At 32.1% G+C, this 14,091-nt stretch overlaps 1 protein-coding gene and 1 pseudogene across 1 annotated transcript in view; one reads left to right on the top strand and one right to left on the bottom strand.

The window, feature by feature from the left end:
• NCKAP1 (NCK associated protein 1) overlaps positions 1 to 14,091 on the top strand; it is an 89,067-nt gene that overhangs the window by 20,666 nt on the left and 54,310 nt on the right. Inside the window, exons 3-8 of the mRNA XM_006921264.2 lie at positions 8,034 to 8,126; positions 8,324 to 8,380; positions 9,091 to 9,233; positions 9,319 to 9,409; positions 11,646 to 11,783; positions 12,428 to 12,476. Coding sequence (XP_006921326.1) covers positions 8,034 to 8,126; positions 8,324 to 8,380; positions 9,091 to 9,233; positions 9,319 to 9,409; positions 11,646 to 11,783; positions 12,428 to 12,476 — 571 coding nt within the window. The remainder of the gene's footprint in view (positions 1 to 8,033; positions 8,127 to 8,323; positions 8,381 to 9,090; positions 9,234 to 9,318; positions 9,410 to 11,645; positions 11,784 to 12,427; positions 12,477 to 14,091) is intronic.
• On the bottom strand, positions 4,870 to 4,988 carry LOC112470700 (annotated as a pseudogene).

The following is a 14,091-nucleotide window of genomic DNA, read 5'->3' as shown; positions in this document are numbered from 1 at the left end:
CTCATGGTCTGGTGTAGGATAGAACATGGAGAAATAAAAACGTATAATTGCTTTATTTTTTTAAAGAGTATTTTAGGAGAATATGTGTACACTTTGCATGGCACAAATGGCCATGCTTTCTCTTGCCTATGGGCCTTTATTTATGCTGTTTTTACTATCTGGAACAATCTTTTCCTCCCTTTTCCTTTCACTAGGTTAACTTCTGCTTGTCTTTCAAGTCTATCTTTAGATGTTACCATTTCAGAGAAACTTTCTTTAACCCTTTCAAATTAAGTTAAGTACTGCATGTATGTGTTTCCAGAGTCCCCTCCACTAGTCGCTTGCTTGCTTGCTTATTTATTTATTTATTTATATTTTATTTTTAAGAATTTATTTTTTATAGCGACATTGGTTAACTAAATCTAATAAGTTTCAGCTGTATGCTTTAACAGTAAGGCATGTGTTTGTGTATATATACATATTTACACTGTGTGTTCATCTCCCATAGTTAGATTTCTTTCTGTCACCACATGTTTGACTCCCTTTATGTTTATTTATTTAAAACATTTATTGAGTGCCTTCTATGAGCCAAGTCCTATTCTGGGAGAGGGGATCCAGCAGTGAATAAACAAATCAAGTCACTACTCTTGTAGAGCTGGTCAGAGATATAAAGAAATAGTATAGGAACATAATACCAGGTAGAGATGAGTTAAAGGAATTAAGCGGAAATTATTCTTCTATTGATGTCATTTCACCTTGTCTCCAAATCTCCCAAGGAAAACACATGTTCAGAAAGAAGCCAAAGCAGCTTAAGCATAAACTTTATTCCTGTTTACAGGCCTGCCAGTGGCGAAACTTAATGTGAACCACCTATCGTGTCAACACGTAATCACTTAACAAAAATAATTTTAAATGCCCTCTCAGTTCCAAGGCTTCTTTTAACTTCCCGTCTTGCTCACCATCCTCACCAGTGCTTAGAAGCTCTATCCTTTGTTATTGTAGCCTTTCTCATACTATTGTGTTTTTGTTTTGTTTTGTTTTTAACCTCTTTCATGTTATTACCAGTTGATGAGGGTCTTTGTCTTGACAGGCATGTAGGAATTAATCATTGTAGTTTTTCACCATCTTTGAATGTTGCACCTAGAAGTTAGTTGTGGTGTAACCAGTTTCTAAAACTAATATTTACCTTAAAAAAGTGAGTCACCTGTATATCTATACACACATTTGTCACTAGACTATATTCATATTTAGGAGCAGGGACAGAGTTTTATTAATGGTTTTATCCCCAGCTATTCCCACATGATTTAACAATATAATAGGTTGGGACATTTGTTGACTAAATGGAAAATATTACTCCGCTTACCTAGAGGTTACTTTTCATATCACTTGCATCTCTGAATCACACCTGAGAACTAGGAATCTTCCCAAGAAAATGAAAGTGCATATCTACATAAAGGAATGTTTATAGCAACATTTATTATGTGTAATAGCCTAAAACTGGAAACAGTTTAAATATCCACCAACTGATGAATAAACAAACAAAGTGTGGTATATTCATTTAACAAAATACTGTTCAGCAATTAAAAGGTACAAAGTACTGATACATGTTACAGTATTAATGAACTTCAAAAACATTAGGCTCAGTGAAAGAAACCAAGTACAAAAAGCTACATATTGTAGGATTCCATTTTGTAGGAAATGTCTAGAAAAAGCACACTTACTGAAACAGAAAGCAGATCAGCAGTTGCTTAAGGCTGTGATAAGAGTGAGATTAACTGTAAATAAGCACACAGGAACTTTTGGGTATAATGGAAATGTTCTAAAACTGGCTAGACTTGATGGTTGCACAGCTCTGTATAAATTTACAAAAATTATTGTTCATTTATGATCAATTTTATGGTACATAAAGTATACCTTCATAGAACTATAAAAACAAATGATTTTGAGCAACCAACCAGATATTTTAGAAAAAAATAAAGTATATTCAGAAATAAGGCTTTTGGTACTCACTATGTCCAAAAAAGAGCAAACCTGAAGCTGTAAGACCTCTTTAAGTTGAGTGGCACTTCTGCTGCTTTCTACTGGCCTAAGCAAGCCACAAAGCGAGCTGAGATTGTAAGGGTGGGAACATACTCTTAATGAGAGAAGTAATAAAGTCCTATTACGAAGAGTCATGGATATATCCTTGAACTTTTTTGCCTTTCTGTTTAAAATATAAAACTTCTGTTCTTTCCTTTTCAGACTTAAACAGGTAACTAGCAATGTAAACTTGGAAAAGAGCCCTCTAATATATTAGAGGAGTTCTTAAAAGATTCAGTATGAGAGATCGGTAAAGCTACAGTTAAATACAAGTATTTTCTGTAAACAGAAGAGCTTTATCTTTGCTTGTCCCTATACTTCTTTTGTGTCATTGTATGGCAACTTGAATGTTGAAGTGTTTTGAAGAAGTGTTTTGAGCTTTGAAATCTCATTGACCTAGATTGGCATCTTACCTTACTCTTCTAATGTGTTTCTGTATCTAGAAGATGAGGGTAAAAATATACCTTGATTGGGATGACGAAAAAAGTTCTAGAGATAGATGGGGGTGATGGCTGCACAACAGTTTGAATGTATTTTTAAGTGTGAACTACACACTTAAAAATGGTTAAAACGGTAGATTTTTTGTTACGCATATTTTACCACAATAAAAAAATGTACTTTGGAAAGTAGTTATAAGGATTCAATCTAGTAACAAATCTCAGATATTCAGTAATGCTTATTTACTAGGCAAGTATTAGGATAACTTTTCCTAAAATGTATTCTTTGCTCAGAAAAATGCATTTCTGAAATATTGACTGCCAGTTGAGTCATTTGTATATGATAAAGGGAAAAGTCCTATAGAATCCTGAACCTTTTTTAAAATGACTAATCTTTGTGTGTTAATTTGGATTTTCAGGTAATCCTTGGAGATTTGCTTATATTTGATATGAATGTGTCATTCTCTTTAGATGTTTCTCCATTCTTTCATGCTTTTCTATCTTGGAAGGACATAATGACATGTTTTGCCCAACTTTGGGGATTCATTCAAGGGATTAAATCACTTCTTTGTTAGGATACATAAATTCATTTGTGACATGAATTGATACCTGATATTGCATTCATTTGTAATCAACAGTGCACTTCAAAAATTGACTCCATGAATTTTATGTTGAGAAGCTTGAGGATCATTTATTTATAATGCGTCACTATGTGCCAGTATTCTAGATGCTGGAAATACATCAGGATATAATACAAACCTCTTTATCCCCATGGAATTTAAAGTCAGGTTGGGATGTTAGACAACAAACAGCCAAAATGAATAAATACATACTTTCATTTGGAGATAAGTGGTAGGAAGAAATAGAAAGCAGGATGAGATGTTAGAGAGTAACAAGGGTAAGGAGACTATTTTAGATAAGAATGTTCAACAGTGATTTCTCTGAAGAGAAGCGAAGTGAGAGAGAGAGAGCTATGTGAAGAAGTAAAGAGCACCCCAGACATGAGAAAAGAGCAAGTGCAAAAGCTCTGAGATGAGAACAAGCTTGATGAATTTGATGAACAAATTAGGAAGACCAGTATGACCAGTACTGTGTGAGGCCGAGGGAGCATGGAAAGAGATGAGGTCTTAGAAATAGACTGAGGTCCTATTTAACTTTTATTCTGAGGCAATGGTAAGGACTTTGTGTTTTATTCTAAATGTGGTGGGAAACCATAAGAATTAAAAACAAAAAAACTTTTATTTTGAAATAATATTAGACTTCAAGAAAGTTTGCAAAAACAATAAAGAGTTGCCATATTCTCTTCACTCAGTGTTAACTTCTTACATAACCATCACAGGATTCATTTTTTCCGGGTAGTATGTTGCCTTAAAATGTCGACTCTCCTGCTGCTATGTGGAGAAGACTGAAGAGGCAAGAGCAGATGTACAGAGACCAGATAGGCTTTAGTAGTCCAGATGAGAGCTGATGACTAGGGTGGTAGCTAGAGAGTCCCTTAAAAGAGGTTTATCCAAATAGCCTCTCAGAACTTTTATTTTAAAAAGCCTGGTTTAGAATATCATACTAAGAAATTGTATAAAATTTTCCCCGAAACCAAACTTTTATACTTCGTTGTTTTTTAAGAAGAACAAAATACTAGCATAATTTACATCAAGAAAAATAATTTATTAGGCATAAGTAAGTTTGATAATGAAAGAAAGTACTAATTAAATAGGTGAATAAAGAACTAAAGCCACATTCTTTTGTGTTGAAAATCAGTGAGTTGGCTCTCTTAGGCACTGGTTCCTCATTGTAATTTGTCAGTACTTTTTCTTTGAGAGAATGAAAACTAGTAAATACTAAATTTCAATTTTTTAGATACTTATTTTTGTGTGGAAAATATTTTTTAATTGTACCAAGATCAATTACCAACATTTTTCAGAATGAAGATATGATCTTATTTTGTGATCTTCATGGCTGTTTATCCTATTTTTAGTTTTTACACATTTTACTTGAATGTTAATAATGATCCCTAGTTAGAAATTTTAATGAAAGCATTGTACATATATTTTGCTAATATAGGTAACCTATATATTCATGATATATTTTTTAAGAGTGAATAGAATCAATTTCTCTCAAAATTGTTCTTTTCTAATGTTCTGTAAAATCAATATATTACCGATCAGTGTTCTTAAACCATTTCCTGCTTTTTATTTATAGAACAATGAGATGATGAATTAAGAAAACTTTGTTCTGGATGTTGAACCTAAAGTTAAATATTTTTTTGGTAGTTTTACTCTCCTTCACTTAAAAACTAACATGCAGATTTTTTTTTTTTTTTGCAGTTGAAGCTGGAGAGAGTTGTAGACACATTTTTCTATCCTTTTTTTTTAAACGCCTACAGCATCTGGTATTCCTAGGTGGTCTCCCATCCAAGTATTAACCAGGCCTAACCCTGCTTAGCTTCCGAGATCAGATGAGATTGGACACGTTCAGAGTGGCATGGCCATAGATGACACATTTTTCTTTGATATTATAGTTGAACTTTTTAATGCAAAGTCTTAATGGAATTTATTTTCACTAAGTAGGGAACATAATTGTAACTATCTCATAAATATATTGATAGTCTTGTGTGAGATACTTGTAGAATATTTGGCAAAGAGTGCATGCTCGGTTACTATAAGCTCCTCTTAGAAGTATTATGAGTAGTACTGGGATTATTTAAAATAACTTTTATTTTTTGCTTATTTTTAAAAAGTGGTCGTTGAGCCCCATTTTCTTATTTGCCTAATATTTTAATGAGCAGCTTCTGGGTACCAGGCACTGTTAGATGTTCTCATGTACATTATCTTGACTAACTCTACACATCATCAGTTCCTATTTTGATGATGAGGGTATTAGGCTCTGAGAGGTTAAGTAATTTAGCTATGGTAGCAGAATAAGGGATAGGCTTTCTAGCCTCACCTACCAAAACATGTCATCTGATACTGACAAAAAAGGTCTTTTAAATTTGTCATTCTCACTCATCTGATTGATGTTTTTATTGCATATTTCTTTATGTACAGAACTATGATATGGGCTGTGGAAATTAAAAAAAATTGAGTTTGGCACACTATCTTATAGTTTTGGAGATTGTCATGCTACAGAGTGAAATTATGTGCATTTTGAGAAGGGAGATGTTATTTATATTCAGGGAAGAAGTTCAATTGTTTCCTTGAAATTGGGGTTAGCATTTAAATTAAGTGGTTTAGGAGACAGGGAATTTGAATATGTATAAGTGGTAGAATTAGAACATCTCAGTAAAGGTAACAGTAAATAAAACATGAGATGTGTGTAGAAAAATGGGAGATGTTATTTATATTCAGGGAAGAAGTTCAATCAAATTGTTTCCTTGAAATTGGGGTTAGCATTTAAATTAAGTGGTTTAGGAGACAGGGAATTTGAATATGTATAAGTGGTAGAATTAGAACATCTCAGTAAAGGTAACAGTAAATAAAACATGAGATGTGTGTAGAAAAATAGTGAATAGTTTGGGCTACTGTGTAGTGTGTGTGAATGGGTATAGGGGAAATTTTGATAGGAAAGGTAAATTAGAGCCAAGTTGTGTAGGGCCTTGAAAACATGACTAATTATTTTGAATTCAGATATCTGTTCAATAAATTTTTTAGCTATATGATTTTGGGGGGGAATAAAGTTGAATGTATTTAGACCATAATGAGATTTTGTTACTAAAAAGGGAGATGGTGGGCATGTAGAATGGTAGAACATTTTATTAGGAGATTTCCAATCCTGACCTTGTCATTAAGTAGTTATATAACTTTGGGAAGCTTCTTTTAAGTTCTGTGGGCATTAAGTTCTTAATATGTAAAATGAGAGTTTGTATAAAAAAATCATTAAAGATCATAATAAAATGATGTCATTGTTTTGTTCAAACTAGGACACTGCAGTTGAAAGGAGGCACTATTAATAATTAAGCCCTGTAGCAACCAAATTATACTCTTGCTTCTTATCCTATTATTATCAGTCTACTTTCACCATTTATTTTTTAAAATGCAAACTTAAAGTACTGAAAAGGAAAAAAAGGACTAAGACATTAATCGTAAATGTTTAATGTTGAACAAGGTAAAGGTAGTATAATTTGATGAAATAGAATCATTTTTAAATAAGTATCTTTTGATGGTATGAGTGGTAATGATTCAAAGTGTACATATGAACATTTGTTTTGAAATAGATACTGCTCAAAATAAATTCAGCTACTTTTATAAATAAAGCTAAAAACATTTACACATCACTGTAAGTATATGTCTTAATTTGTTTGGCAGAAATGATATACTTCATTTACACATAGTTTTCAGACACAATTACTTCTTTAAATATCTTCAAGGACTGCAATATTTAGGGTACTTTACCTGGTAATAGTTTGGTCTACCAGACTCCTCTCTTGATGTTATGCTCACTGCTGTAAATTTTCTGGCTTTTATCATGGTTTAATGCAGTTATATATAGAGGCACCTCTCTTCCCAACCCCCCGTGTAAGTGTAAGTAAGAACTGTAAGAGGCCCTCAAAATCAGTGAGCTTTGAGAGCAAGTTTAATATTTTGAACCACTTTCCCATATTTGCTCATCTTATGTTCTAGATAAGTGATTCTCAGACATTTAATGTGCATCCAGATCACCTGAGTATCTTGTTAAAAAGGCAGATTCTGATTCAGTAGGTCTGAGGTGGGCCTGAGATTCTTTTCTAACAAGCTCCCAAATGATGTGGAAGTTGCTTTTCTGTAGACATTCGGTGTCAAGGTTCCAAATGTTTTATTGGAATTCTGGCAGTCTTATGATATAGGGCATTAGATGTGGCTGGATTCTTTCAGAATTTATATTAATAGTTTTAAAAAGAAAATTTAGAACTTGTAAATATAATAATATAATTGATTGAAATAATATTTGTCTTTTGTATTCACATTTCCTTCTTTCATGTTTACCAGTGTCTTAACTCTGGTTTTGCTTCTTTCTCATTTCTTTTTTGTTGTGGTTTTGCTTTTGTTTAATGTATTATTATGTTTGTGGATCTGGTCAGGGAACCGTTACTGTATTTTATGTTTGTATCTACATTTTATTTTGCATGCGTAACGTGGCTTTGCCTGGATGTTCTTTTTGGTAAGTTACAAATTTATAAAGCATATTGTTTTTTGTAGTGTAAGTTATAATGTTTTTCATCTTTTCTCTCACTTCAAGTAATGTCATGCTCATGAGTTGTTTTTAATTTTTTTAAAAGTTCATTTGAAAATTAGTTTTTCCTAACATGTTCCAATTTTCCTTAATAGTAGTACAGTTTGGTACTAATCTGCTTTGATTCGTTTTATAGCCTCACTGTCAGTTGCTGATCACTATTAGCAGTTACTGTCTCAAGTAGTTTGGTTTTTTTAAAAAAGCCTTAATCATCTAGAAATATTGTTCTAAAAGCTTGTGCTTTCATATAGCAGTCGTAGAAGAAGGTAGTTTGTAGTAAAATTAAATATTTTTATTCTCAGTGAACAGTACATTCTAATTTTGTTTTAACAGCAACAGCTTGCACAACTCCAGAAAGAAAAATCAGAGATTCTGAAAAATCTGGCATTGTATTACTTCACATTTGTAGATGTTATGGAATTTAAGGTATGTTTTTTAATATATAAAATTTAACATTTCAGAGGTAGATTTGCTATTTGTTCATTGTACAAGTTGCTTTCTAATAGATAATAAAATTAGAATCCTTCTAGAACTATATTTTAAGATACATTTGATTTGCATGTATTTTCTGAATTTAATATTATTTATATTGGTAAAAGATTAAAATAAACTTTTATTTTCAGGACCATGTTTGTGAATTGCTGAATACTATTGATGTTTGCCAAGTCTTCTTTGATATTGTAAGTATTATTTTCAGAAGATTTTCCAATTTCTTCTCTGTTTCTAGTAAACTAAGGGGACCGAGTGATTTTCTATAGAGAAAGTTTATTAAGCATTGTTAATTTGGCTTGTTTTGTAGTTGTTTTTTAAGTAAGGAGTTAAAATGTATTCTCTCTTTTTACTTAGTTTATCTGTCTCTGAATATAAGTCTAGTACATATTGGAAATAGTCGTTAATTTCAGTATTTTATAATAGGCCCCATTAAGAAAAGTTAAATGGATAATATTTTTTCCTGTAAAAGGCGTATTAGATAGAATATTTCTCAGTAAGATGATTTTTAAATATAGGAGGTCAAAGTGAAAAATGTCTTATTGACTTAATGATGAACCTTTTTATTTTCTTTTTTAACATTCCTTTTTCTTAGTGAGATTGGCACCAGTGATTCTTATTATCTGTGTTTGGTTATCCTTATAAACTGTTATCAGTTTGAATAGGATGATTACAAACTCCTTTTCATCCATGAAATTGTTTCATAAACATAAAACTTTATTTGTAACTCCCAAATTTTAGACATGCTTTTAGTGAAAATAATTAGAATTTCAGAAATGATGATAAAATAAATAACTAGAAAATTATTAGCTTTCAGTAACTGCCATGAAGATATGTGTGTGTACACACATGTTTAAAAGTTTGTGAAATAATGAGTTAAAATTGATGTGTGTTTTTCTAGACTGTAAACTTTGATTTAACAAAGAACTACTTAGATTTGATCATAACTTATACAACACTAATGATACTGCTGTCTCGAATTGAAGAAAGGAAGGCAATCATTGGATTGTACAACTACGCTCACGAAATGACCCATGGAGCAAGGTAGACCTGTGTTATAAAAATCTCTGTGAAATTTTCAGTTTGATGGCTTATGACTCATTGAAATTTGGCATGTCTTAATTTTAAGTGACCGAGAATACCCACGCCTTGGTCAGATGATTGTGGATTATGAAAACCCTTTGAAGAAGATGATGGAAGAATTCGTACCCCATAGCAAGGTAAGAGCTGATTTTTAGATGTGCTTTAATAGACATGTGGGATAGCTTACATGTGGATAGTTAGATTGATAAACTTCTTTTAGGAAAAAATTATAATGGGACATGAATAGTAGGCATTCATGATTTTATCTAATTGTGAACAAAAGAACTAATTAGTTATTTCCAAATACTGTATTGAGACAGAGGAATAGATTGATCCATTATAATTTTTAGGTTCAATATAGTATGTAGAGGTAATAAAGTTTGGTATCTGAGAATGTCTCCTATCATACCAGACTGCCTGGGTGCTAATCCCAACTTTACTAACTGTGTAATTACTCTGTAATATTGGGCAAGTTAGTTAACGAACTTCACTCTACATTAGTTTTATCTGTAAAAATGGAATAATAATAGTACCTACCTTATATGATTATTACAAGGATTAAATATGTTACCTCGTTAAAGGTATTTAGATACATAGTATTCGATAGGTTTTAGCTATATTATTATAATATACCCTCTTAATGAGAAAAAAATTACAGTTTTATGAAAAGAATTTGGAGTATCTTTTTTATGATATATTAAAAAAATAGTTCTTAATGAGATAATTTTGGTTCTAAGGAGCCTTGCCATTATGGCTTCTCTGCAAGGACTCATTTGAAGAACCATAGTTCCTAAGCACGTCAAGAAAATTAATAGGTATTTCATACATCTTTATTATTTATAGATAAGGAAATTGAGGGCTAGAGAAGTGAAACGACAAGCCATTTGACAGCAAAAGTTGCAGAACCAGAACTGAATCCCAGGATAATAGTATTTTGGTCTGTTGTTCTCTTCGAAAGTTGATAAAATTTTTAATAATACAGTATTTTGTACAAATCTATGCTCTTTTTGATACATAGTTAACATCAAGAATTTTCCTGCAGTTATCTTACTCATGAAAAATCTGAAGATGTGTTTCTAGTTTATTTTCTTTGCATAGCTGTGTTGGACCCACAAATTTGTATAGGTTTGATATCTTGGAATTAGTTGAATCATTAGTTTGAAATAGGCTAGTGAATGACATCAGTTTTGAAATAAATACCAGTATTGTATATGAAAATGTAAGGATTTCTCAAAGTACAGAGTATATCATAGCCATCTGTCTATCTGATTTTGATAGTGCTTTTTCCTTACCTAAAACTGTCTTCTGTTACTTCTCTCCTGTTTTCTCTGACTGCATTTCTGACTTTTCACCAGTCATGTATGGCCTTGTTTTTATTTAGCCACTTTAGCTTTGGTTCTTTTTTTCCACTTAGGTGATGGAAATTTCCTTAAAGGCTGTTGGATCTCTTTTTTTAAGTTCTCCATAGTCATTAGCATATACTAGACTATTAATAATTACTTGAGTAGAATTGACCATTTGGATTAGACCAGTTATTTCCTAATCATGATTTTTCTGATGCTCTATGGTATCTGAATGTATCATGTGTTTGCTAGGATTTGTTAAAAATAAATTAATTTCAATTTTATTAATTTAAAAAACATATTGAATCACTTGGTAGAGTATAATAAAAATAGAGTCCTGGGTTCTATTCCCAGGGGTTCTGATTTCAGGTGGAGCCCCGTATTCTGTAATCAGAACAAGCTCCCCTGGCAATTTATGAACAGCCAGATTAAAGATTCACTCTGTACAAAATTTTTAGGAAGCGGAGATGAATAATAGCAAAGAACGTTAAAAGCAAGCAAGAAGGTGAGATGAAACATTAAATACCTCAATGATAAAGCTGTGTTAATAGGCCAAATGGCAAATAGAAGTTATTTATTAATGATACTGTGGATTATTTTTATAAGGCATTCTTGGAGAAATATGAAACATGTTGAGCTCAGTAAGTCATAAAACCCTTGTGTCGTCTTTCCAGTGAGTACTATCAGAGTAAATGATTCACAGAAGTATGACACTAGGCTCTTTTTCCCTTTTGAAATAAAGATCCTAAGATTACCAAACATTTTAACCTTTAAGAAAATAATATGACTTCCTGAGCTAAGCTCTTGCCCAGGAATGCAAAAGCTATATAGCTTATATGAAATTAAAAAAATAAAATAGATGATAGTTTTCGGGACCCACCTCAGATAGTATGTGGAACATAGCTGTAATAGGCTCTGTTGTTTTAAGATGGTACAGTTAAAAACATAAAGCAGTTGTAACTGGAATTTGAATGGAAGAGGAAACAAACCATTTTTATTCCTCAACTTTCTTTTTTCCTATTTTAATTAGTCTCTTTCAGATGCACTCATTTCTCTTCAGATGGTATATCCTCGAAGGAATCTTTCAGCTGACCAGTGGAGGAATGCCCAATTATTGAGTCTCATCAGTGCACCCAGTACAATGCTTAATCCTGCACAGTCTGACACCGTATGGTTCTGTTTTTCTCCTTTTGAATGAAAGTAGCAAAATTGATTTTTTAAAAAAAAGTATCAATTAAGCAGTTCTGATGCAATATTTCTTCTAGTGAAGTTTATTATAAAATGCTCAGTAGGAAAACAAAAATCACCTCAAATCTTACTAGAGAAAATCATTATAAAATGATGTTATATTTTCAGTCTTTTCTCTTTGCATATGAACATCAATTTTATGCATATGGAGAGTACACACGCATAATTACTGATTTGGGTGAGACAACGAGCATCCCTGTACATAAAACTTTTTTAACTTGACTAAAATTTTATCCTTTGGAATACTGAAAACTCTGAAATAGACTTGGGAAATTTGGAAGTTGTCAGTTATCAAATTGACTATGATTTAGCAACAGTATTTTTTAAAGAAAGAGTTTAAAGTGTGTAAATATGAAAGAAGCACAGCTCTCATTGTCTTTTATGGACAGCAAGTTTAAATATAGGTTATAAAACTTTTATCCAACTTCTCAAATTTGTTGTGGTGGTATTTGAACCAAGAATTAAGTAGTAAGAATTCTCAGGAGTCAGAAGGAGACTGACTCAGTACAGGTTTTTTTTTAAAGAATTTCTTTTAACCACAAATGTATATTTTCTGTTTTTAAGATGCCTTGCGAATATCTCTCTCTGGATGCAATGGAAAAATGGATTATCTGTAAGTAAAATTGGTTAGTTTTGTCATTACCCCTCAGGTTTTAAGTTTTAGAGAAAAATAACAGGTAACATGTATTACTTCTATGCTGAGCCTTCTATGTGCATTACCTCACTCTTGGCTACATACTGACTCTGTCAGGGTAAATGGTCTGTTTTATAGCTGAGAAATCTAAAGCTTAGTCCACATAGCTGGTAAGTGACAAAGTAAGAACCCAGGCTAGAGCTCCAAGGCTCATAGTCTAGGTTATCTCTCAACAAAGCTGTCAAACTAAATTTTGTTTTGTTTTCAATGATTTTTTTAAATATTGCATTTATTCAGTTACGGTTTTAGGTATTAATTAACTTCAGTACATATACTAAATGACTCATATGTTTGGCAATTTGTTAGATGCAGGGAGGATAAAATTACTACTAGTTTCTGCCCCTAAGAAGTTTATAAACCATGGGGGGAAATAGACACAGAGACACACAGATATAATACAAAATGAGAAGTGCTATAATGTAATTCCTTGTACCACCCCCAAGTCCATTGGCAAAAGGGAGTAATTTTGAGTGGTTTATGTTTTTTAATTCTTAGAATTCTTATTTCTTATTTATTAACTTTTAGATATTTTATGCTGACTTTTTATTAGTGTTTTTCAAATTAAAGTAAAAGACTAGTTTTTCTTTTTTATTGTTTTTTGGATTGATACTTTGATAAAATACAATGGAAATGAATACTAGAATTACCAGAAATAAAGTAATAAGCAAAGACAAAGTAAAAGGCCACATATTAAATTATTAGATTTAATTCAACAATTAGGTTACTATTCAGTTTCTATTCATAAATCCCTCAAATTTTTATGAAAGTTTCTAAATACTCTTCAGTTTCTCTATTTAATCTCATTAATCATTGGAACTTTGAATAGCACTGTTATTCTTATGAAAGGTAAAATTTAGCACATACTCTCTTCCCTTAGCCATTTTTTATAATTTTTACATTGATCAGGTTCATTTATATTTTCTATAATGATAGTTAAAATTTTCATGTTTTGTCTGTTAGTCAGTTCGGAAACAGCATTTGAAGTATTGAGTTTGCTCAAATGTATAATGATTCTTGGTTGTTTTATGTTTATGGATGTATGTCTGAAGAACTGAGTGATTAGTAAAGTTAGGTGGCATGGGTGACGTCTAGAGTTACATAGCACTATTTCTCCCCCACTTCTTTACTTTAAATGGGAATGTTCATTCTAGGGCTTCTTATAATGACCAGGGAGGTGGGTAGGAAGGCAGGCTACCCTAATGGAGGATATGTGATCATGGAGAAGGCAGACAGATTTGGATAACCAAGTTGCCAAAGCAAGGGAAGCCTTCCTCTGAGTTGTGCTGCTTTCATGTATTTGAATCTTGAGTAGAGTTAATATAAAGGTAAAGAGTTACCTCAAACTCGGCACTTCTCTTTTTGACCCTGATTTCTCCACTAGGCCATTTTTACAAAAGATGGTCAATTTTCTTAGGCATTTTCTCTAGATTAGTTCAAAGTGTGGTCCCTGGACTAGCAGTATCAAATAGAAACTTCTTAGATATGCAGAATCTTGATCTCTGTCCTAAACCTACTAAACCAGAAACTCTGTGGA

The sequence above is a fragment of the Pteropus alecto genome, unplaced genomic scaffold, assembly GCF_000325575.1.
Source record: "Pteropus alecto unplaced genomic scaffold, ASM32557v1 scaffold3, whole genome shotgun sequence".
Lineage (NCBI taxonomy): Eukaryota > Metazoa > Chordata > Mammalia > Chiroptera > Pteropodidae > Pteropus > Pteropus alecto.
This window is presented reverse-complemented; position numbering and strand designations above follow the sequence as displayed.